The sequence below is a fragment of the Bos grunniens genome, chromosome 14 (genome assembly GCF_055505025.1).
Source record: "Bos grunniens cultivar Pamir isolate PY7600 chromosome 14, Bosgru_T2T1.0, whole genome shotgun sequence".
Lineage (NCBI taxonomy): Eukaryota > Metazoa > Chordata > Mammalia > Artiodactyla > Bovidae > Bos > Bos grunniens.
In genome coordinates this window covers 23,498,842-23,524,950 of record NC_141178.1, presented here as the reverse complement: position 1 = coordinate 23,524,950, position 26,109 = coordinate 23,498,842, and the positions used below count along the sequence as shown (strand labels likewise).

The window sequence follows — 26,109 nt, the reverse complement described above, 5'->3', positions numbered from 1 at the left end:
CATGTATACAATGGAATACTACTTAGCCATAAAAGGAACACATTTGGATCACTTCTAATGAGGTGGATGTACCTAGAGACCATTTTTCAGAGTGTAAGTAAATCAGAAAAACAAATATCATCTATTTACACATATATATGGAATCTAGAAAGATGGGACTGATGAACCTATTCACAGGGTAGCAATGGAGATGCAGACAGAGAGAACAGATTAGTGGACAAGGAGAGAGGAAGGAGAGGGCTGGAAGGAGAGGCTCTGTAATAACCTCGAGGAGGGGTGGTCAGAGGTGGAGGGGAGATTTAAGAGGGAGGGAACATATGTTCCCTGTGAACCTATGGTTAATTAACCAATAATTTATGGTTAACTCATGTTGATGTATGACAGAAATCAAACCAGTATTGTAAAGCAATTAATCAATTAAAAATAAATAAATATATAAAAATTATGTGCTTAAATATTTGTTGAGAAAATGTATCACCTAAAAAAAAAAAAAAAAAGAAAGAAAAAGAAAGGCCCCAAATAACAGGCCAGTGGCAAGAGGACAGACTGACGGGTTATGGCCAGAAGGCAGGGGCCCAGATGGAGCGAGAAGGTCAGGGCCAAAAAGCAGTGTAGCAAGGATTCCAACCCTCCATCTCCCCAGCATAAATCCCCTGTTGGGAATCTTTCACCACCAGAGGTCTGTAAGTTCCTTCCTTGGAGAATTGGAAGGAAAGGGGACATGAGTGTGAGCAGGTGCCAGTAGGAGGTGAGAAAAGAAGCAAAATTCAGCCCTATAGCCAGTAAAGATCCCCTGGAGAAGGGAATGTCTACCGACTCCAGTATTCTTGCCTGGAGAATTTCATGGACAGAGGAGACTCGCAGCTACAGCTCATGCGGTGGCAGAGAGAGTCAGACAAGACTGAGCGACTAACACTTTCACTTTCAGAGCACTCCCACTAGGATTTCCTCCAAATAAACCCCAAGATTCTCCCCTCAGTCTCATTGTCTGTCCCTCTGGCTCCAAACAGGCCTGCAAGTGGGAGGGAATGGAACGGAATTGTCGGAAGGTGAGCTGTGGAACCTGACCTCCAGGGTGTGAATCCTGGTTCTGCCACCTACTAGCTGTGTGTTTGGGCATGTTATTTAATCTATTGTTCATAATAAAAAAAGGATAAAAACATTGTCTACCTCACAGGTTTCTGGGAGGGTTAAATGAGTCAGTTCAGGTAAAGCCCTTGGTGTTCAATGTGAGTTTTTTACTTTTTGAAGATCCTCAAGGGCAGTTTTTATATGCAGAAAAGATTGTTATGAAGTTGTATTGGGTTTAAAAGTTATAAATTTAAAAATTTAGTTTTCCTTAAATGTTCAAGTTTAATTTAGGAGTCTCATAATCATAAATCAAACAAATTTAATCAGCACTTTTAAATCCTGGTCTCACAATTTAAATATTTAGAAACTTTTAAATTTCATTAACAAACAGCATATTTAATAATGTTTAAAAGTTTTTCAATTCCATGTTAACTCCTAAATATTTATGCAATTCTGTAAGGTCTAACAAAATAAACTTAAAAATTTGGTAAACACTAATTTCCCTAACATGTTTTGACACTCTTTACAAGTATAGTAACAATTCAACCTAAAATCATAAATTCAAAGCAATGAGTTAAACATACATTTAAACTACAATCACATATTTGACATTAATTCTAAACCATTTATGTCATTCTAAACACTATCAGAGATCACTTTTTCAAGTATTGCTGAGAACCAACTCTTCAGCTTGTTAAAAATCTTAATAATTTGAGCTATGAATCAGGATGCAACTCTGATTGACAAGTTCAGACTGTTTGCATAGATGCTATGTCAAAGCCTTGAAAAGAGGTACTACACAACTTTTGCCCATTGGATTCAAGTTATATATTACCTAATTTTCAAATTACTTGAGTCAGTAATCCCTACTCAGGTGGTTATACCACTTGAGTGGATTACATCAATCTATTTACTGCTGATTCTCTTCTGAATTCTTATCACATTCTTTTCATCTGTCTGTACTAGGCTTTACATTTAAGCCACATCTAATTGGATTATGTGAGTCATAGGACTATTCTGGGGTCACAATTTTATAAAAGGCATAAGAAATACTCAAGGAATGAGAGGTGGTATTATTAGATTATCAATATTGCCATTTTCTTTTTTCTTGAAATTAGATTTATCTAGGCTTCCTTTGGTAACTCAGGTCTGTGCTATGCTATTCTTAGTTGCTCAGTTGTGTCTGACTGTGACCCCATGAACTGTGGACCGCCAGGCTCCTCTGTTCATGCGGATTCTCCAGGTAAGAATACTGGAGTGGGTTGCCATGCCCTCCTCCAGGGGATCTTCCCAACCCAGGGATTGAACCCAGGTCTCCTGCATTGCAGGAGGCTTCTTTACCAGCTAAGCTACCAAGGAAGCCCAGTAACCTAGGTTAGTGGTTCTCAAACTTTAGCATGGGATCAGAAGATCAGAGCCACCTAGAGGGCTTGTTAAACCATAAATTTTGGGGCTACACTCTCTTATCTCTCACTCAGGGTGTTTGGGGAAAGGACTGAGAGTGAGCATTTCTGATAAATTTCCAGGTGATGATGATACTGCTTGTCCAGGGGCCATACTGAGAATCACTGCCTTAGGTCATATCCAAGATAGTGACTCTTTCTATGTTTTTCCTACTTTATGCTCTACATCCCAGCTTTGTTGAAAAACAATTCAGTCACTAAGGTGTACTATGTGTCAGGAATTGTGCTAAATTCCAGAGATAAAACAATTACCTAGGCACAAATTCACACATTTTCATAGTACGCATAGCTAGAGATGACAAAGTGTTCCTAGAATTCACGGAAGGAACACTTTAACCCAGATTTGAGGAGATCACAAGAGTACAACATAAAAAGAAATGTTAAATTAAGATCTAAAAGAAGACTGAGATTTAGCAAATAGCAGATTGATAAGGACACAGGCAGGGAGGGGAAAAGGTAGGCATGGGGGTGGGTGGCAGGGACTGTTTTCCACAGAAAGCTCACAGCTGAGACAAAGCAAATGGACCAGATGCTCTGAGTCTTAACCCCAGAAGCAGAATTATTTTTAAAAGATTTTTAACATCATCATCTGTTTTAAAATTTGTGATGAAGATAAGCCTTACTAGAGAGTGAGGCGTATGGTGATGACATGATCTACAGGGTGTGGTGGCTGACCTAAAACAAACAGAACACCAGATATTTCTCCAGCAAAGATGGGTATATTTGGGATCTGCAGATAATGGAAATTCGGGGTCTGCAATCAGAGAGAGACAGGTGCAAGTCCCTGCAGAGCAAGGGAAGGAGCAGACTTTAATAGAGGGGAAAAGAAGTTGGGAGGGCTACAGCAATCAGAGTCCATGGCTTTTCACTGGCTGAAATCTTGCCAGGGAAGAACAGTCTTTCCTCTTGTTGGACTCCTACCATAGCAGGGACTGAGTGTCCTCTACTCTGGTTTTCCGACTCTGATTGAGGTTTCCATTCATTAATTCTTTAATAAATTAAGAAATGGCCATGTCAGTCCAACATGGACAGATAGTACAGATGACAATAGATAATGACAGTAAACTCACTACAGACAGGTCATTGTGTCACACGAGTGTATGTTCCTCGGTTCTTTGTCTCATCACAACAAAGATTTGGAGTGACGGACATTAAAGCCCTCGGCGCGTCACAGCTCTCGGGTCTTGGACAAACTGTGCTACAGCTCTTAGGCAAATCAATGTTACAGCTCTATTTTATTTAGAAGATAGCAGGAGAGTGACAGAGAGAGAGAGAAAGAAAAGAGCACACGCATGTGGGAGACAGCGTCCGAGAGAAAGCGCTTTGGCTCCTCCTTTTATATGTTTTTTCCTCCACCTGGGCCTGCCCTATGCAAATTGGGCTTAGCCAGGAGTGCTGTTTGTTCTGTTTGTTCTGCCTGAAGTCTTCACTCTGGTCCTCGGACCTTCCTTGTCTTTTAGCCACCGCCATTTTGGACTCCTTTTCCTTGTTCTACTTACCTAACAATTGTTTCCAGGGATTTGCATACTTTGGTGAGCATAGTTCTGGGCACAGAACTATTCTGAATTTCCTAGCCTCCTTTCAGTTCACTATGTGAAGAATCTTAGCCAATATGATGTGGTTAGAAGGGATACATACTACTTCCCAAAACTTAGAAACCCTGGGTTAATAATGAAAAAAGTCTGCAACAGCCTGAATACCTAGATGATTGCTTGCTCCCTCCTGCCTATGAAAATTGAAAAAAGTGAAAGTGTTAGTCTCTCAGTCGTGTCTGAGTCTTTGGAACTGAGAGAGTCAATTCCTAGGCAGGTTGATAACAACTCTGGGGCTCCTGAGGGGGAGAAAGAGGTCTGGGGCTCTCGAAGTGGAGATAGGGGTCTGAAATTTTCAAGGAGGAAGAAAGGACAAACAGCTTTTTTTCCCCTCTACATTCCTTAGTCTTAGTCACATAAAGCTGGGTTTTTTTTTTTTCCTCTTTAAGCCCAGAACTGATGATTACACAACAAACAACTCAGTTTAAACTCTGTACTAAGGATTATAGAGGACATGTTTCTCCTTCCTGAAAATCTTCTGACTAATCCTGTTATCTTAAAATGTATATTATGGGAGTGGGTCTAGTAAGATCTTACAACATTGAGACATTATTTTGATTTATTGTAATAACCAATTAAAAAGTATATAATTCCCTTGCTAAGACTAGGGAAGGGGGCATTCTCTAGCCCCCTTCTGATGTCTATTTTGAAAGCTTTCTCTGTCTCTTTTCACTTTAATAAAACTCTGCTATACAAAAGCTCTTGAGTGATCAAACCTGGTCCCTGGTCCTGAAGTTAAATCTTCTTCTTCAGAGGTCACAAATCCAACACCGTTCACCATAAGCTATCAGGACCCCATGGACTATATAGCCCGCTAGGCTCCTCTGTCCATGGAATTCTCCTGGCAAGAATACTGGAGTGGGTTGCCATTTCCTTCTATAAGGATCTTCCTGACATTGTAGGCAGAGCTATTAGGGAAGCCCCTTCTGCCTACAGGTGCTAGAAATAAATTGTCATTGTCTTAAAAATTCCATAATTTGTCTATCATAGTACCTAGCATTACCATAACTAATAGAATGACTATGCTTTTTATTTGCTTTTTTTTTTTAAGTAATGATCCTCTTTTAAAATTAAGGTCTAGAAAAATGTCTACTTCAGAATAGATCAGTCCAAAGATATGGAGAAGGAAATGGCAACCCACTCCAGTATTCTTGCCTGGAGAATCCCATGGATGGAGAAGCCTGGTAGGCTACAGTCCATGGGGTCGCTAAGAGTCTGACACAACTGAGTGACTTCATTTTCACTTTCATGTACTGGAGAAGGAAATGGCAACCCACTCCAGTATTCTTGCCTGGAGAATCCCAGGGATGGAGGAGCCTGGTGGGCTACTGTCTATGGGGTTGCACAGGGTTGAACATGACTGAAGTGACTTAGCAGCAGTAGCAGTCCCAAGATAATCCTAAATACTATAGTTAGAATGTCTAGGGTATTCACATTATAAAAATGGTTGTGGAGAAGTGTTCTCAAATGTGTTGCTATTGTTACCCTGCTTATTTAACTTATATGCAGAGTACATCATGAGAAACACTGGGCTGGAAGAAGCACAAGCTGGAATCAAGATTGCCAGGAGAAATATCAATAACCTCAGATATGCAGATGACACCACCCTTATGGCAGAAAGTGAAGAGGAACTAAAAAGCCTCTTGATGAAAGTGAAAGAGAAGAGTAAAAAAGTTGGCTTAAAGCTCAACAAAACGAAGATCATGGCATCTGGTCCCATCACTTCATGGGAAATATATGGGGAAACAGTGGAAACAGTGGCAGACTTTATTTTGGGGGGCTCCAAAATCATTGCAGATGGTGATTGCAGCCATGAAATTAAAAGACACTTACTCCTTGGAAGGAAAGTTATGACCAACCTAGATAGCATATTCAAAAGCAGAGACATTACTTTGCCAACAAAGGTCCATCTAGTCAAGGCTATGGTTTTTCCTGTGGTCATGTATGGATGTGAGAGTTGGACTGTGAAGAAAGCTGAGCACCGAAGAATTGATGCTTTTGAAGTGTGGTGTTGGAGAAGACTCTTGAGAGTCCCTTGGACTGCAAGGAGATCCAACCAGTCCATCCTAAAGGAGATCAGTCCTGGGTGTTCTTTGGAAGGAATAATGCTAAAGCTGAAACTCCAGTACTTTGGCCACCTCATGTGAAGAGTTGACTCATTAGAAAAGACTCTGATGCTGGGAGGATTGGGGGCAGGAGGAGAAGGGGATGACAGAGGATGAAATTGTTGGATGGCATTACCGACTCAATGGACATGGGTTTGGGTGGACTCCAGGAGTTGGTGATGGACAGGGAAGCCTGGCGTGCTGCGATTCATGGGGTTGCAAAGAGTCGGACATGACTGAGTGACTGAACTGACTGAATTGAATAACTGAATCATTTGTTTTAGTGTCTCTTTTGGCAGAACATAAATCTTATGTGCGCAGGTGGGACTGTTTATCTTATTTAAAGTGTCTGGCATAGTGGTTATCACATAGAAGTGATTAACAAGTATCTATGAAATGAATCAAGTATTGGATCAACAAGGTGGAGATGGAAGCAGGAGCCCAACCAATAAAGGTCTTATTAATGATATAAGAGAATTTGGACCTGATCCTGAGAGCAATGGGGAGCCATTGAAAGATTTAATAAAGGAAAGTGAGTAATCAGATTTTACCTTTGGACATTTTACCTTTTTGACATCATACTCAAAAAGTTATTCCACCTGAAAAAGGTGAAAATTGCAATAAGGAAGATCAGTTTGGAGGCTTTTATAATTTTGGTAAGAGATGACTGTGCTATAAATTAGTGGTCCTGTGAATGGAGGCAAGAAAATCCATTTGAGATATATCCAGAAGGAAGACCTGACAGAACTAGAAGATCCTCTAAAATTGAGAGGCTGAAAACTGAGCAGGACCATGTGGGGCTCCTGAGCATGGACGCACGTGTCCTCACTGTCTTGTGTGTGGAATACGGGCATTAGCCTCCATGACCTTCCTGGAATTCCAAAGGGCAGGTTCAAACAGTTGCTAATCAGGCAAGAGAGGGGATGTAGAGACAATGGAGGAGCAGCTAAGAAGTAACAGAGCAGGCTTGGGACAGGATCCAAGTTCTGCCTCTAGGAATACACATAACAATGTCTTTGAGCCCTGCTTCTCAGGTAGCACTAGTGGTAAAGAACCGGCCTGCTAATGCAAGAGACAGAAGAAATTTTGGTTCCATCCCTGCGTCAGGAAGATCCCCTGGAGGAGGCGCGACAATCCAATCCAGTATTCTTGCCTGGAGAAAGCCATGGTCAGAGGAGTCTGGTGGGCAACAGTCCAAAGAATCAAACAAGACTTTAGTGACTTAGCACACCTGCAGGCAGAGCTAAAACCCCCTATAAATGGAGGTGTTAACTACTTGAAGCATTCTTCCTTCCAAAGGAAAGCTCACAGTCTGATAACCTTCTGAACCACAAAAGCTCATCAGGAAAACCACAGGAGGCCAGAGAAAAGGAATGCTGGTCCTTCACACACCCTGATCCTTATCAGCAAGACTGCCCTTGAACCATTGCTATAAAACTCCTCACTAAACCTTTCAGGTTGGGACACACTGTTTTGAGGGCAGCACCCTGCTGTGTCCCCTTCACCCAGCAAAGCAGTGGAGCTATTCTTTTCTACTTCACCTAAAACTCTGGGATTTGATTCGGCACCAGTGCACAGAGGCTGAGTCTCCAAATCAGGGCTGGGCGCAGTAGAATAAGACAGTGGAAGGAGAGCAGGATTACTCCTAGTCTGTGGTCAGAGTACGGGAGTCCAGTCATCTGAACCATAAAGAAGGCTGAGCGCCAACCAGTTGATGCTTTTGATTGTGGTGAAGACTCTTGAGAGTCCCTTGGACTATAGGGAAACCAAATTAGTTGATTCTAAAGGAAATCAACCCTGAATATTCATTGAAAGAGTGTTGCTGCAGCCGAAGCTCCAATACTTTGGCCCCCTGATGCTGGGATGCATCAGGGAGAAGGTAGATAGAAGGCAAAAGGAGAAGGGGAATGACAGAGGATGAGATGGTTAGACAGCATCACTGACTCAATGGACATGAATTTGAGCAAACTCTGGGAGATAGCTGGGCTTCCCTTATAGCTCAGTCGGTAAAGAATCTGCCTGCAGTGCAGGAGACGCGGGTTCGATTCCTGCATTGGGAAGATCCCCTGGAGAAGGCAATGGCAACCCATTACAGTATTCTTGAGAATCCCATGGACTGAGGAGCCTGGCAGGCTACAGTCTGCCAGGGGTCGCAAGAGTCAGACACGACTTAGCAACTAAACCACCTGGGAGATAGGGGAGGACAGAGGAGCCTGGCATGTTGTAGTCCATGAGGTCACAAAGAATCGGACATAACTTAGCGACTGAACCACCACCACCACCTCCATGGAGTGGTGCTGACATCACTAAGATGAGTTCAGGGAAAGGTAAAGAAGCTTTCAGAAGTCTTAGTTACCACAGGGAACAATGCTCTTCTACACTTCTCTACCCAAAGCTAATTGAACCCAGGGTCTCTTAACAACTGGTCCCCAGTGCTCATCATAGAGCTTGTGTCAGAGTAAGAACTCAAAACTGGAATGAAACAATGAATGAGTGAATGAATAAATGCATAAGTGAATGAATGAGTGAAACAAGAGTAATTTTGAAGGGCACAATATTGAAACCAACTAATTGCATTTGCTTTCATACTGTTTCTTCTTGAGATTTGCAGCATGCAGCTAGCACAGATGGCCTCGAGATTGCAATTCTCTTTACATATTTACTCTGCTCCCACTCGTTCTCACTCTCTCTCCACTCCCACCCTACCCCCTACCAGGAATGGTCATGAATCACAAATAACTCCACGATTCCCTGAAGCATCTGCCTCTGATCACAGTGTGAGGCCAGCAATCTTGTAATAGACTCCACAAGTGTTTTCCTTGGGTTAAAAAACTCATCAAAATTAATATTAAATTGAAAAGGGGACATTCACAGTGAGCTAGCTGTCTTGTGTAAGTGAAACATGCAGTCTGGCAAATAATGAGTTCTTTTTTCTAAACTATGTATAAAGAATGAAAAGGGGGTGAAAGGGATACCTGCCTATTCCCATCTATCAAATAAGGCCAATTTAATTTACCAATAGATATAAACTTGCCTGGTTTGTATGATGGACAATCCTCCTGTTGGGCTGCTCCCTGCAGGCCTGCAAGCTTTGTATTTGTCCAACCTCAAGACTGAAGAAAGAGCCCAGAGTCAGCGACGGAGACATCAGCGGTTTAATTGGTAGGGGAGCTTACCCATCAGAAGCAAGGTCTGGGAGCGACACCCCCTCTGTGTGAGGAAGGGGGAGCAAGACACAGCAACAGTCTTCACTACCACAGAGAGGGAGGTTACCCGCTACGAAGGGAATGGACTTCAGGTGGGCTCACTGGTTACCAGGGAAACCAGCAGAGGAGCCCGCCCTTCACCATCCCTTTGAGAAGATATCTTGGTGGAGAGTTCTGATTTAAAGATTAGAACAGTCACCGAGTGGGGCCTGGGGCAGGTATGTAGGCATCTACAGATTAGGCTCTGATTAAGAGAGCAGCTGAGTCTTGTCAGTAGGGTTTAGGTGAAGCAGGCATGGGTCAAGTAGGGGATAGACAGAGAGCGAGAGAACAGCCATTTTGAGTGGACTGATCATACACCTCCAAACACGAATAGGTGTCAAAATGCAGAAAAGAGCTACAGACCCGAGTGGAATCATAGTGGTTACTGAGTTCAGTAGGAGTGGAGCCTGGAGTAAGGAAGAAAGCAAGACTGGACAGGGCTGGCGACACAGGCAACTCACACAATGAAAGCTCATGTAACGACCATCGTCATCCACTCAAAGCAGCTGCGCCCCTGCAACACTCGTGTCACCTGGGAGCTCGTCAGAAATGCACTCTCAGGCCCCTCCCCCACCAAGTCCTACTGAATCGGAGTCTGCAGTGCAACAAGATCCTCAGGTGACTCGTATGGACCTAACAGCTTCAGGGGCTTCGCTCTAAATCACAGCATTCCAAGGATCTACTGAGCTCAGACTGATTCACTTTAGGGTCACTTTAGAGTTTATTATCCAGATGGGGACATGTGTGAGTGTGAATAAGGGGTGTTAAAATAAGTGTAACTGTATATTTTAAAAATACTTAGCTATTAAGAAATAAGTTATTTTTATGTAGAAGTGGATCTATAAAATAGTTATAGCTATAGGCCATCTTTAAAAATAAATTCTTTCTAAAAAATAGAAATAAAACATATCAATGGATACTAAAGAAAAAATTCTTTATGTTGACCTGAATGTTAATATAAGTGCTAGGTTAAGAGTTTGCTATATTATCAATGTGAACCTAAGTTTAGTTTAAAATACATATATTACAGAAATACATATGTCTGTAATTATGTATTATAGGAATACATATTTCTTGAAGAGTCAGACATGATTTGGCGACTGAATAACAACAATTACAGAAATAGATATAGAAATGTGTACATATACTGGTTGCTATACATATATACAGGAGAAGGCAATGGCACCCCACTCCAGTACTCTTGCCTGGAAAATCCCATGGATGGAGGAGCCTGGAAGGCTGCAGTCCATGGGGTCGCTCAGAGTTGGACACAACTGGGCGGTTTCACTTTCACTTTTCACTTTCATGCATTGGAGAAGGAAATGGCAACCCACTCCAGTGTTCTTGCCTGGAGAATCCCAGGGACGGGGGAGCCTGGTGGGCTGCTGTCTATGGGGTCGCACAGAGTCAGACACGACTGAAGCTACTTAGCAGCAGCAGCATACATACATACATCCTAATTCTATTTGCTGAGACGATCTAAAAGCAGGGATGTTCAGTAGCAATAAACAAACCTAGGGTTAAGATCTAGGCTTCCAAATACCATCCTCCAATAGAAGGAATCTGGATCCTTTGGGGAAATAACTGACTCTGGGGCGAGGTTGAGGAAAATAGTAATATGATATGAGGTCAGTAGGAATGGGTTGTCAAATCAGGCATTCTGAGGCATGGAGTGTATTGTAGTGCCAAAAAGAATACATTTCTCTTGTTTTAAGTCACCTAGTCTGTGGTAATTGTTACAACAGTCATGAGAAATGAACTTTCTCACTTTTCCTTATCTCCAGAGAACATTTGAGCTAGACTTAAGTGTGTAAGAGAAAGGAAAAGTAGCTGGAATTTTAGCCGCTTGCCTGCTTGCCTTGTGTTTCCTTCTGCTTTAGTGGTAAAAGGAAAGTGATGAGGGGAGGGAACCTGAGAATAGGACTCAGGTCTCTGGCTCTTACCCATTAGCTTTGTGACTTTGGGTGTTTAAAATCTCTGACCCTTAGTTTTGCCTAAAAATGAGACGTTTCCACCTGATTAAAAGATTTTCAGATATTGCTTACAGATTCCATTATGACCAAATTTTTAGTTTTAATTTCAATGTTAAAAGTCATATGTTGAATTATTTGAAAATTATAGCAGTTTTAAACACTCAAATGGGTTACGTATCAGATAGCAACACTTTGAAGACTGACTGGGTAATAAATTCTGCTGCGAGCTTAGTTTATTTTGATACTGACCACAGAATACCACTTCTGATTCTGTCTACATTTAATTCAATGATTCTCATCTTGTGCTCAAGGGAGGAGAACATAGAATACCCTATGGTTGTTCTGCCAAAAGTCTTCAGAAATTCAGTCTCACTCTTAAGATATGCTGATAGAGTAGGTTTTCATATTGCATAGAAGATTTAACTACAGAACAACCTGGAGAACAAATATAAACCATCACACTTTCATCACCCTTTCCCCAGACCATTCAACTGGTGCTATTTTGACCTACATTTTGTTTTGTTGAACATGGGGCATTCTTATCAGTGAGCATTGAAGATCTTTGGTTTTTTCTGTGATTTGGTCTTCAAGTAATCCAGACCCAGACCCATCCTTCTCCACTCACCTGGTGTAGACTCTCACTACCCCCCTTTAGACCATCACTATGGCCTTCTAACTAATCTTCTTCTCTAGCAGCTAGGCCTCACACTCACTCAACCACATTCCTAAACTCCATTTTCATTTCATGATTCTAATAAGCAAGGTACAGGGTTAGCCCATGAACCTCAGCCTGGCATTTAAGGTCATGTGACACCAGATTCCTATTTATACCTTTATTTTCTTTAATTTTCCAAGCTGAACCCTCTTCTTCAAAAAAAATTTCATTCATTCTTCACCCTCACATACTACTTTCATGCTATCATTTATAATGGTCTCTACATGTACAAATGAGGGACATGAAAAGGCTTTTATGTGCAGGAGGGCCTCACAGGGTCCTGGGTTTGGTTGCTCAGTTGTGTCTGACTCTTTGCAACCCTATGGACTATAGCCTGCTGGGCTCCTCCTCTGACCATGGGATTTCCTGGGCAAGAATACTGGAGTGGGTTGCCATTTCCATCTCCAGGGGATCTTCTAGACTTAGGGATCAAACTGACATGTCTTGTGTCTCCTACATTGTAGGGGGATTCTTTCCCTCAGACAGTAAAAAATCCATCTGTAATGCAGGAGACCTAGGTTCAATCCCTAGGTTGGGAAGATTCTCTGGAGAAGGGAATGGCTACTCACTCCAGTATTCTTGCCTGGAGAATTCCATGAACACAAATGCCTGGAGGGGTCGCAAAGAGCTGGACACGACTGAGCGACTTTTACTTTCACATGTACAAATACGTTTATCTTCCTCTGTACTCTGCAGGGTCTGGTTCTGGTCCAAATGAAACTATTTTAGCCAATGTTATTTCCTTCTGTGAATGGCTATTAGAAGTTATTTTCAACTATACAAATAGTACTTAAACTATTCTTTTGGATATAGTGCACAGGTATTACAGGGCTCCCAAAATGACATGTAGCTTTCCTTACCATTTCACCCACCTTTTTAGATCCTACCCTATCCAGAGAGTCTTCCCCAACTTTCCTGTATCGGTTTCCCTTTTTCTTTTTGTCTTTCTATGCCCCTTAATCTCCCTCAGTCTTCATACCCTGCCCTAGTTTACCATTTAGTATCTCCCAACACTCTAACATATTAGAAGCATTTGGAAAGAACTTTAAAAGATTCCCACATGAAAAGATGCTCAACATCATTCATTATCAGAGAAATGTAAATCAAAACCACAATGAGGTACCATTTCACACCAGTCAGAATGGCTGCGATCCAAAAGTCTACAAGCAATAAATGCTGGAAAGGGTGTGGAGAAAAGGGAACCCTCTTACACTGTTGGTGGGAATGCAAACTAGTACAGCCACTATGGAGAAGAGCACGGAGATTCCTTAAAAAACTGGAAATAGAACTGCCTTATGATCCAGCAATCCCCCTACTGGGCATACACACTGAGGAAACCAGAATTGAAAGAGACATGTGTACCCCAATGTTCATCACAGCACTGTTTATAATAGCCAGGACATGGAAGCAACCTAGATGTCCATCAGCAGATAAATGGATAAGAAAGCTGTGGTACATATACACAATGGAGTATTACTCAGCCATTAAAAAGAATACATTTGAATCAGTTCTAATGAGGTGGATGAAACTGGAGCCTATTTTACAGAGTGAAGTAAGCCAGAAAGAAAAACACCAGTACAGTATACTAATGCATATAGATGGAATTTAGAAAGATGGTAACAATAATTCTGTATACGAGACAGCAAAAGAGACACAGATGTATAGATCAGTCTTTTGGTCTCTGTGGGAGAGGGAGAGGGTGGGATGATTTGGGAGAATGGCACTGAAACATGTATAATATCATATATGAAACGAGTCACCAGTCCAGGTTCGATGCATGATACTGGATGCTTGGGGCTGGTGCACTGGGACAACCCAGAGGAATGGTATGGGGAGGAAGGAGGTAGGAGGGTTCAGGATGGGGAACACATGTATACCTGTGGTGGATTCATTTTGATATATGGCAAAACCAATACAATATTGTAAAATTAAAAAATAAAATAAAATAAAATTAAATTAAAAAAAATAAATAAAATCTTCCAAGGAGAAAAAAATATATAAATAAAAGATTCCCAAGACCTACAGACAGGATTTTTTAAAAAATTGATACAGTATGTAACCCAATGTACCAAAAAAAAAATATATATATATATATATATGTTGGCATTTTAAAGATGTTCCCTAAGTGATTCAAATGAAGGAATAGTGTTGGAAAACAATAACCTGAGCCAGATGACAAACTCCTTTAGAGAAGCCACCGCGTAACATACCTCTTTAGCTTTATGCCCAAAATAGTGGATACAGTCCAATGTGATCAATAAAGATATGTTGGTTGGCTTTCTTTTCTTTTTAAAAAAGGAAAAGGAAGAGACTGGGGAAGGAAGACCCCTTTGGCTTCATCCTCAAAACAGTGGATACAGTCCTAGTCATGATCAATAAAAATATGTTGCCTGGCAGACTTTCTTTTCTTTTAAAGGAAAAAAAAAAAAAGGAAAAGGAAGAGATTGGGGAAGTAAGTCCTGTTAAGAATGCCCAGCCCTGCTGGTTTCCACCTGAGAGCCCAGCAGGTCTTCACGGCCAGTCCTGTGGTTCCCGAGGAACATGATACTACTAAAAGTAGATTCCTGCAAAACTCTACTAAGAATGTCAGTTTGGTTCACCTCACTGTCTAGTCACTGACTAAAACGGAAAACATCAGCTAAGATCAAGATTTTACATTTGAAAACAGTTATTCTCAACAAGCAACTGAAGAAAAGTTCTTGACCACACAATATATTTTTTACTGTTTTGTCACAGTATTTATAAGCTATGTTTGGAACTAGTACCTTATGTTCATTATGCTACCAAATTCAATAAGGAGGAAGAACAGTGCATCACAACCTACCTGCCAGCAGTGAGTCCTAGCCACAGGTGAGGCAACTGCCTTTCCAGCTGGGGAAGTTTCCCAAACTGTGGTAGACTGCATCTGTCTTGATGTGTGACCGGTGCCATCTTGCTTCCTGAATCACATCTCAGCATCTCTGGATGGCCCATCAGATCTGCCATCATCTAACCAACATTATCTGCTCTTCATTCCCCCTCAACATGCAAACCCTTGGAATGAATAAATGAGAGGTGTGAAAACTAGGGTCTTGTACAAATTGCCAGCATGAAACCCAGGCATCTTTACTCATGAGTCACTTTACCATACCACTTTGCTGCTGCTCAAAAGACAAACGTCTCTCTCTGGCAAACTCCATCTAAAAGTTGGGTGCATGTAACCAACTTTGGTGCCAATTCTTCCGGTAGATTTTGTAAGCCTTTCAGACATTTATGAAATCAGTCTTTTTCTGTGCTACAGTTGGTAGGGGGTAGGGGGTGGAGGGGTAGAGAACACAAAGACAGTGCTTCTTATATATATTTATAATGAAGAACTTTTCTAGTTCCAGAACCTGGAGTCTCCAGTTCATTTTAATATAATAAGTTTTATATTAACTAGGTGCATAAAAAGGACAACCTCTTCCTGTACTGGTTTGTCATCATGTTACATTTATCCAGTACTGTTTTGAACCTACTCATATTACAAAGAACAGGTATATAGGGTTTCCCCTGTATTTTAAAGAAAAAAAGTATGCCAAACTTCTCCAACAATCTGGAATTTTATTCCATTCATATACATGCATAGTAACAACATTTGTTGAGAAATTATTTCTATCAGAAGTAGAACATTATCTTTGTGATCACCAGGTGCAGTATTGCTACTCTTATATTTAAATAGATCTTATATATGAATTAAATTCATACTTGCAGCATTGAGTTTAGGGTTTTGATTTAGACTGTGCCTTTCAAAAGATAAAACCGATTAATACTACTTCATTACTTACAATACTGCTTCCAGTAATTTTGTTCATTCTTACAAAGTATTGCATTTAACAGCAAAGGTTTAAAAATTGAGACAGAGCTGCATCAGCGAAAGAAAATACAAGTACTATACAAGAAAAAAATCGCCATCTTCATTTAACATACATGTTTAAGATTAAGAAAATGGACGGAAACGTACGGCTACATACAAATGCAAAGCCTAGTGACTAAGAGACTGTATCTGCTAAAATATAAAGTGCAAACGGAGCCTGATTATCCAAGAATTGAAATCTTAAGGCGAACTTATAGCACGTGTACTTAGAACATCTTTGCAAGTTATATTTTAGCATATACATGTATCTGCAACAGCATATAAGAAGAAATCAAGATACACAAGTGCTTTGGAAGCTATTTCTAAAATGCTTTTCTGTATTGTTTGTGACTATTTTCTTCAAAAGCTACTTACAGTGCAAACCATATGTGCTACACAATAACTATACAATAACATTACAAATGACTTTAATATAAAGTTTTTAAATAAAAAATAACATAACCACAGCTATGAATACTGCTGGTAAAATAAATTAATTTTTTTTTTTTTTTTGGAAAATGGCACCAATAATACACTTTACTAATGGACTGTAATGAAATTACACCTTAAGTCTTCAACTCAGCCATAATGAATTATCTCCTGATCGCCCAGATGTAATTCAAATAGCTTTTTTTTTTTTTTTCTGTACTGGGTAGAACAACATACTAAACACTGGTACCAAAGGTGACTGATGTCCATTGATTTAGTGATTTCATTTGACGTGTTCCGCGGCATGTGATGAGCAATAAAACTTTTTGTGAGTTATAAAGTTTGAGAGGTTGTTGAACTGGATGTCACAGAGCCGGCAGTATTTCCCACTGGTGGGCGCCTGGGTGGAGCCATTCACACTTTTTGCTATACTAGACAACTGGTCCTCTGCGGAGGGAATGCCTGGGGAGACGTTCTCGTTCGTGGTTAAGGGGTTCTCGGAGACCCAGGAGGGAGACTTGTGGCCGTCTTCACGCTGAGGGTTCTGGGCAATGTTCTCTTGCTGGGGGTTGGCGGCAGGGCGCTCTTCTTGCTTCAGTCCACCGTTCACGATGACCATGCCTCGATTTTTGGGCAACAAGGGCAGGGAATCTTTCTTCGGCACAGCGCACCCATTGGAAGAAGCCTGGCTTTTGGGAGATTCATTTTCCGCGTTTGTGCTTTGCTCCACGTCAGCGTTATGGATGACCAGAGAACCGGAAATGTAATCACTTGGCTTGATTCCATAGTACGGAGAAAGCTGGTCGGCTCCTTTTGCCTTCTTTATTGCTCCAGGGTACAGGCATTGGGGAAGAAACAAATGTTTGTTTTCTTCTTTTGTTGCGATGAGCTGAGCGGCTTCGCTGAAGACTTTCAGGCCCTGCAGCGTCGCTAAGTGGGATGAGAATAAGTTTCCATTGGGGGAGGGCTGCTTCAGATTGCCATTTTTCTCACATTTTATGATGCTTCTTTCATAGCTGACATCGGGGCTGCTTCGTTCGCTTTCTGGATTCGGATACACTTTGCTGTCGAGCGGAGCCAGGTCGTTCCGCTGATGCGCAGTGACCGGGCAGAAGTTTTGCTTGTGGGCCAGGTAGTTTTCCACCTTGTTGAAACTGATCTTGCACACGGTGCACTCGTGGTAGTCCAGCAGCCTTTTGGGAGACGCGGTCGTCCGCTCAGACTGGGATAAACACTTTTTGCTGAGATCGATGGGGACATCCATCTCCAGGCAGGAGACGCTGGAATGAGCAGTGTCACATTTAGAAACCGGGACACACTTGTTCATGGCCAGGGAGGTTTCCAAGTGCTTTGAGACAATTCCGGGAAAGAGTTCGCATCTTGGATGGTAGCATTCGCCCAGCCCTTCCGTGGCTTCTTGGGTGGAGGTACAGGGATTGCTGAGGTTGGCTACATCAAGAAAGCGCTGCTGGACCAGCTGGGGCCTTTGATCCTGTTCGGGCAGGCACATCTCATACATCTTCCTGCGCTTGCGCGTGCGCATGGTTCTCTGCATGGCAGGCACTTTGTTGGAAGCCGACCTCTTGAGCGGAGGGTCGTGGCGTGTCGCACAATAATACTGTTTGTGGACCATGTAGGTTTCGTGCCGGCTGAAAGTAATGTTGCAAGCTTCACAGGTAGTCTTATTTGGGTCACTTTCCCCATCCACTAAGGGGACGCTGGGGTTTTTGACATCAACAGGTTTCCCATTAATTTTATCATCATTGCTATTGGGGGTGGAGAGCTTCTTAGCTTGCGTGGAAAAGTCCTTGTCGTGGCCCTTCCCGTTTGGCCCAATTAAATCTAAAACGGCGGAAGAATTGATGCAGGGTGTTTGAAGAAGTGGATTCTCGGGATCGGCAGAGTGAGCGGCTGGATTGAGAAGATTGATGGAGGGCTGACCCGTGTTGGGACTCACAGCCTCCTGCATCTTTTCTGAAACCCCAGGGAACTCAGGGGACTTGGCCATCTGCTGCCATCGGCTGCTGCAGTAATGTTTTTTGTGCACTAGATAATTATCCAAGTTATTGAAGGTTATGTTGCACTCAAAACAGGTAGCCCCCTTGGGCATCAGAGGGCTGTAAATGACAGGAGGGTAGCTACTACTTCCGTGCCTCAGTCGCCGGTGTACCAGTTCAGACATCTTGGCTAAGATCTCTGAAGCTTGAGGGACCATTGTAATATCTTGGGGAAAAGCAAACTGAGATAGAAAGGGTCCCACGGGGAAAGAAGGCCCAATATTAGGCTGAACTGGAGATGAGGCGAGTCTTGGACTAGAGGGCTCAGACTTTATTTTCGTGTAAGAAAAGCTTTGTTTATTGGTTGTAGGCTGAATTTCGGGTCTCTGGTTAGTGAGAAAGAGCTGAGTCTTTTTCTCACACTTGTCCAGCTCCGTGTCAGAGCTCGCATCTTTAGTCTGCATGGCCTTTTGGCTCTGGGGGAGCTCACTTCTGGTCAGCAAGTCTGTGGCTGGCTGTAAGCTGTCTTCGGTTCCACTTGGAGAGTGTTCCATGTCACTTTCTCGGGGCAGTTTGCTGCCAGGGACATGGAGCTCCTGGTGCTGCAGTAACTCCCTCTGAGTCTGGAAGCCAAAGTGGCAGTGATTGCATCGGAAGGCAGCTTGAGTGAGATGGGAGAACAGGTGTTGGTGAAAGTTGATCACAGAATCAGCAGTGTAGCTACAGACGGTGCATTTTAGACTAGCACCAGGGGAGAGGAATTCTTCCATTTTCACTCCTGGAGAAACATACAAAATCAGAATACTGAGAACCACACATTTTGGTTTGCTGGTGATATGAACCATTACTAATGACCTCATGTCTTCAACACAGCAGAAATGAACTGAAATCTTGCAGAATCTCATTTGAGATATTAACTTTTTTCCTATGATACCTTTCACCATATGTGATAATAATAAACTGTAGTTAATACTTTCTAAAGCATTTTCATGAGTATTATCACATTGTAGTGGGATGGGCATTGCTGTTTTAATTTTACAGGTCAGAAAACAAATTCAAGGAGGCTAAAGGAATTGATTATGGTAATAAATCTCAATAATCATCTAATAAATTCAGTGATGAAGCCATGCCCAGACCTCAGATTTTATGATTTCTAATCCAATAAGTCTTCTTACCAAACCACTGTGCTCTACAGTAGGAAGAGGCAGGCATTTATCAGAGATAATTTTGACAACCTGTGTGCAAACTAAATAACTTAGTGCACTTAATGTGCTAGAATTAGGTCTTTATACAACAGAATCCAAATAGAAATCATTTTGTAAAGTAATTAATAACATCCTAATTTATCTTTGGTAAAAATTTAGAATTTCATGTTTTGCTTAATATGGGTTATCTTTATCCAGGGCTGGTATTCAGCTGATATTTACTAGTATGTTCAACTATATTAGTATACTAATATAGTCGTTTCAGACTGACATTTGTGCTGATTGATCATGGCCTGTTTCTGGTCAGTTATTAAATATTTTGAATATCACCACTGACTGGTGGATAAGTCTCAATGCAATATTGTGATTTACAGGAAATGTATATTTGGTCACTCACATGAGGAAAATCTATTTCTCCTATGCATCTGGTCTTTATCCTTGGTTCCTGGCTCAAGGCTTCTAAAACTGTTGGAATGTCTTGCGATAAATATGTCTTTATGTTAATGAGGTGACTTTTGTAAAGCACTCAGGTAACCTAAGGATGGAGACTGGTTGCCAGAAGAACTAACCCTGTGAGTAAAGGGTTAGAACTTACGCTGCCTTCCACTTCTGGGAAGAAGGGCTGGAGATTAAGTTCAATTGCCAATGGCCAATAACTTAATCAATCATGCCTATGTAATGAAGCCTCCTTGCCCATTCCCAAACCTAGCCCTATTCATCTCATCCATCTGGCTGTTCCTGAGTTATATCCTTTTAAAATAAACTAATAATCTAGTGAGTTAATGTGTTATCTGAGTTCTGTGAATCACTCTAGCAAATCAATCAAACCGAGGGGGTACTGTGGCAATCTCTGATTTACAGCTAGTTGGTCAGGAGCACAGTAGACTGGTCTGAATTGGAATGAGAGTGAGGGGGGTCCCTCTTGTAGAACTGTCCCCTTAATCTGTGGAATTCAATGCTGTTTCTTGGTAGCTTCAGAACTGAGTGGAGTTGAATTGCAGGACACCCAGTTGGTGTCTAAAGAATTACTTGGGGGGCAGGGGGCGGGGGGAACCATTCCCCTATGAATTGGAATTGGGAGCTAGATACTTTTATTCACTAAGGTCAACTCCTGTCCCATTTGTTCTCATATGGTTAAGTCAGGCTTGCTTCCTCTTCTCTGCACTCTAGACTAAAATGAGAAATACCTTCTATATTCATAAAATAAAAATATGGCAACAGCACCCAGTCCTACAGTGATAAAAGAGGACTTCTTTTATTTTTCTCCTTAGCTAATCCAGGACTCATTTTTCTACTGAGCTGGAAAAATCTCTCTCTTATTTTTGTTTTGTGCATGACTTTACACTCACTGTGTGAGACAACCAACCTGTTTCTGCTTCCCCTGGTTTATCACCTACATAAAGACAGCTCATTTGTAGGGAAAAGGTAGAGAATGAGTAAAAAGAAAATTGCCTATTTTTATGGGTACAAAGACAAAAGCTTGCACAGTACTAGAGTATTGTAGGTTGGAGTTAGTTTTTTTTTTTTTTTTAACTGAGCACCTATTTTAATTTTTAATTATTCAACCCAAGCAAAAACAGTGAAGGAAGTCAGCCAGGGGTGTCTAACAAGTTTTGTATTCTAGGTGCTGAAGAACTGTGATTCCCAAAACTTGGTTTGCCCTATCCAAAAATGTTCGAAAAAAATACCTAAAATTAATGTAATTATGTACATTTGGTTCACTTTAATTATTTTTAAAATATAGGAATTAGAATACTATGAGGTGATACTGATGATGACTGGGCATACAATTCCAAAATAAATGGGAATAGTAAAAAAGAGGGGATATGTGAATACATACAGCTGAGTAGACACACAACATTGTAAAGCATATATACTCCAATAAAAAGTAATTTAAAAAAATGGGAACAGTTGCCACCTTGCTGTTAAGGGAAGGCTTTAAAAAAAGACGACTTGTTTTTCAGGCTAATTTTTCCTAAGAAGTTTTAACACATAGCACTAAAAGTGTTTTTATGTCAAAAATTCAACTGTGTTGTTATCATGCACACTCTAGAAGTCAGGAACCTTTTACAGATCCGTATTTAAAAGTTAATTTCTCTCAAATGGGATTTTAATTGGATCTTTCAAAATAAAAGCTTTATTTCCATTCAGCAATAATGGAATTTTTGGAAATTCCATTGGAATTTTATGGGAAAAGCAATTTTACTTTTTATGTAAAATATGTAAAAATACAAGTATTTTTTATGTACCTACTATTTAGTCCCTGCTGTGTTGGAAACAGTGCATGGTAAGTTTGCAAAGATCACCTGGCACAGAAATGAATGAATATTGATGACAATATACAAAGGGTATTGCGATTTCTAAAACTGATGCTATTTGACTTTAGTTGGAAAAAAAACTATAGAGTGCTTTGGCCTGTAAGCTGAGCACTGTAAGTCGTTAGAAAAGAATTCAGACCCAAGTCCTTTGAACAGAATATACTGATTGTACATGACAAAAGGTAATAACTATCTGGTTCAGCAAGTTTAATTTTGATTTTATAGGCAGGAAGAGACGTATGAATGAATGTACGCACAATATGTACGAATGTACATGTGTATGTATGTAGAGAAAGAACAGGTCTCCTGGAGCAGAAGAAACAAGGGAGGCACTTACCACTGTGTGAGTTCAGGTGCATTTCTAGAGCTCGGGCATTTGAAAAGCTCTTGGTGCATTGTGGGAAGGGACACAGGCTGGAAATCTGAGGAGCAGTGTCCTCATTTTCCTCTGACACTGGTGCAGCTTCTCTTTGCCTTCCACTGCAATAGTACATCAGATGGGCTTGCAGATTCCGCTCACTGCGATACCAGATGCCACAGGACTTGCAAGGGAATATATCCTCTGCAAGCAGAAACACAGGGACACGTTAGCTGCTGCCCACTTAGAGCCATTCATGGGTAAACAGCATTTGGTTCAGTTTTTTTGAGTCTGCTCTCTGGTTCTGAATTAGGTAATCAGACAGTGGCTAGTGAATTGTTGGTGTTGTTCCACTGTACAGGACTGAGCTTATAAAGGAATGTTACATTCAATGCAATTTACTTTCACACAGACTCTTTAAAAAGTGGTGCTGTAGGAGACTCCCAACATAAAGCACAAGAGGTTGATCCTAAATTGTTTATATTGTATTTATGGTTTAGAAAAGTAGGCGTTTAGAAAATAGCAGTATGAAATGTTTTATCTGCTTGATTAAAAGGTAAAGGATCTAATGGCTGCTGCAGTGAAGTCAACTCCTGACATCACTTATTCATTTAATAAATTAATTACAGAGTGCCTCCTAAGTGCCTGATTTATGCTGAGTTGGCTGTAAAACAAAATGAGAAACAAAACAGCTGTTCTTAAGGAGCTTAGATAGCTTGGGACTGGTTAACAGGTGGTTAGATCATTATATAAGAATGTGATGACTGCTCTGATGGAGGTATCTGAGGGGTGTTTTAGGGCATGGAAAAGAGATACAAGTCTGGGAGAGAACTGGAGGGAGGATGAGGTGAGAGAAGGATTTAGAGGGGAGACGATGACATGCCTTAGCTGCATTGTGAAAGATGAAATTAATCTAGTCAGGTGGAGAAGGGGATTGTATTCTTGTAGTCAAGAGATCATTCATGGGAGTCTACGAAGGACTGGGTGGAGGCTGAGAGGCTATTATGTAATCTCAGGCAAAGAGCTGGAAGAGATGAGGCTGCAGAAGGCAGGGACAGACTACCAAAGACCATGGATACTTTTATTTTGGTGGGCGGGGGGGGGGGCTCGCTGCATGTCATGAAGGATCTTAGTTCTCTGACCAGGGGTTGAACCTGTGCCCTTGGCAGGAGTCCTGACCACTGAACCACCAGGGAATTCCCCACTGTAGGGCTTTTAAAGCTCAGGTTTCTATCTCAATGAGTATGGAAAGTTATTGAATCATTTTAAATAACAGATTGACAGAAACCGCTATGATATAATGCTCACTGTGGAGCAGAATTTGAAGGTAGCAACTTTGGAAGGAAGACTTTTATGATAATTGAAGTAATCTAAGTGATCTATGTTACAGTTTGAATTGTAACTAATAGCCATATAGTTTTTGTTAAGTTCAGTTCAGTTCAGTCCCTCAGTAGTGTCCGACTCTTTGGGACCCCATGAATTGCAGCACGCCAGGCCTCCCTGTCCATCACCAACTCCCGGAGTTCACTCAAACTCACGTCCATCGAGTCGGTGATGCCATCCAGCCATCTCATCCTCTGTCATCCCCTTTTCCTCCTGCCCCCAATACCTCCCAGTATCAGAGTCTTTTCCAATGAGTCAACTCTTCACATGAGGTGACCAAAGTACTGGAGTTTCAGCTTTAGCATCATTCCTTCCAAAGAACACCCAGGGCTGAGCTCCTTTAGAATGGACTGGTTGGATCTCCTTGCAGTCCAAGGGACTCTCAAGAGTCTTCTCCAACACCACACTTCAAAAGCATCAATTCTTCGGCGCTCAGCCTTCTTCACAATCCAACTCTCACATCCATACATGACCACAGGAAAAACCATAGCCTTGACTAGACGGACCTTTGTTGGCAAAGTAATGTCTCTGCTTTTGAATATGCTATCTAGGTTGGTCATAACTTTCCTTCCAAGGAGTAAGCTTCTTTTAATTTCATGGCTGCAGTCACCATCTGCAGTAATTTTGGAGCCCAAAAAGATAAAGTCTGACACTGTTTCCCCATCTATTTCCCATGAAGTGATGGGACCAGATGCCATGATCTTCGTTTTCTGAATGTTGAGCTTTAAGCCAACTTTTTCACTCTCCTCTTTCACTTTCATCAAGAGGCTTTTGAGTTCCTCTTCACTTTCTGCCATAAGGGTGGTGTCATCTGCCTATCTGAGGTTATTGATATTTCTCCCAGCAATCTTGATTCCAGCCTGTGTTTCTTCCAGTCCAGCGTTTCTCATGATGTACTCTGCATATAAGTTAAATAAGCAGGGTGACAATATACAGCCTGGACGTACTCCTTTTCCTATTTGGAACCAGTCTGTTGTTCCATGTCCAGTTCTAACTGTTGCTTCCTGACCTGCATACAGGTTTCTCAAGAGGCAGGTCAGGTGGTCTGGTATTCCCATCTCTCAGAATTTTCCACAGTTTCTTGTGAGCCACACAGTCAAAAGCTTTGGCATAGTCAATAAAGCAGAAATAGATGTTTTCCTGGAACTCTCTTGCCTTTTCCATGATCCAGCGGATGTTGGTAATTTGATCTCTGGTTCCTCTGCCTTTTCTAAAACCAGCTTGAAGTTCACGGTTCACATATTGCTGAAGCCTGGCTTAGAGAATTTTGAGCATTACTTTACTAGTGTGTGAGATGAGTGCAAATGTGCAGTAGTTTGAGCATTCTTTGGCATTGCCTTTCTTTGGGATTGGAATGAAAACTGACCCTTTCCAGTCCTGTGGCCACTGCTGAGTTTTCCAAATTTGCTGGCATATTGAGTGCAGCACTTTCACAGCATCATCTTTCAGGATTTGAAATAGCTCAACTGGAATTCCATCACCTCGTGCTATAATATGTATGATATGTATTTCTCATGGATTCATTCATGGAAAATTTCTGTGTGTGTTTTCACCCCCATTTATTAATAGGTAAAGAATGTGAGGTTGAGTAACTTGCCATGATCATGTAAGTGGGTGAACTGAGATTGGAAAACCCTGGTGTAAACACTCTTCCATAATACCTCAGTGGCAAGAGGGACAGAGGGAAGAAAAATTACATTGAGGAAGCAGAACTGACTGAAAGTGATGACCACTAGTTTGGAGGGTAAGGTTTGTCCTTGGTGCCTAGGCTTCTTGTTAGCATTTCTGTGTTAAGTGATGGTTCATTCATCTCTACAGGGCATAGAAGACAGCTGGGTGATGAATTCAGACTAGCACATGTATAGTGACCAACTCTGACACTATATTGTGCAAACCTGGCACTTTTATAGTGAAAGGGGGCATGGATCAGAGGGGATGGCAGGTAACCCTGTAAACTGGGACAAATCCAGGCACACTGGGGTACATGGTCACATTAGATGCGTGCAAGTGGGTATTTCTGTGAGAAAGAGAGATGAACATTGCAAAGATGGCAACAGAGGTCTGAAACTTGCCAGACACAGCTGGACCTGTGATTTATAAACTGTCAATGCATAGTGGGTGGTGGAAACCCATGATAGTGAAGGAGGCAGCTCAAGAGATTCTGTTGAAAGAGATAAGGAGAAAATTAAGGACCAAATTCTCGTGAACGAGAAGTAAGGAACAGGTAGGTACAATACAGAATTTCCCAATACAATCTAACTACAAAATTACACCTGGCTACTGTTTATTATTTAACCCTTCCCACCCAAGTTAGTTACATTTACACTTCAGAGGGCCACAATATTTAATAAAGTGGCTATTTATGCAAGATGACTTTAGCT

At 41.4% G+C, this 26,109-nt stretch overlaps 1 protein-coding gene and 1 long non-coding RNA gene across 6 annotated transcripts in view; both read right to left on the bottom strand.

Moving 5' to 3' along the window:
• The window catches only part of LOC147359191 (uncharacterized), a 74,167-nt gene extending 64,038 nt beyond the window's left edge, over positions 1 to 10,129 (bottom strand). Inside the window, exons 1-2 of one of the 2 annotated variants that reach the window (XR_015140584.1) lie at positions 9,941 to 10,129; positions 9,266 to 9,344 (exon numbers count right to left, since the gene is read on the bottom strand). This is a non-coding gene — a long non-coding RNA (uncharacterized LOC147359191). Of the gene's footprint in view, positions 1 to 9,265; positions 9,668 to 9,940 lie in introns of those variants that run through there. The other variant, XR_015140583.1, reaches the window with a different exon arrangement.
• Positions 10,130 to 15,726: 5,597 nt separating this feature from the next.
• The window catches only part of ZFPM2 (zinc finger protein, FOG family member 2), a 525,088-nt gene continuing 514,705 nt past the window's right edge, over positions 15,727 to 26,109 (bottom strand). For all 4 annotated transcript variants that reach the window (XM_086336267.1, XM_086336268.1, XM_086336269.1 and 1 more), the window contains 2 exons: positions 22,325 to 22,549; positions 15,727 to 19,242 (listed from right to left, as the gene is read on the bottom strand). In XM_086336267.1, the coding sequence (XP_086192393.1) occupies positions 16,751 to 19,242; positions 22,325 to 22,549 (2,717 nt within the window). In that variant the 3' untranslated portion in view covers positions 15,727 to 16,750. The remainder of the gene's footprint in view (positions 19,243 to 22,324; positions 22,550 to 26,109) is intronic.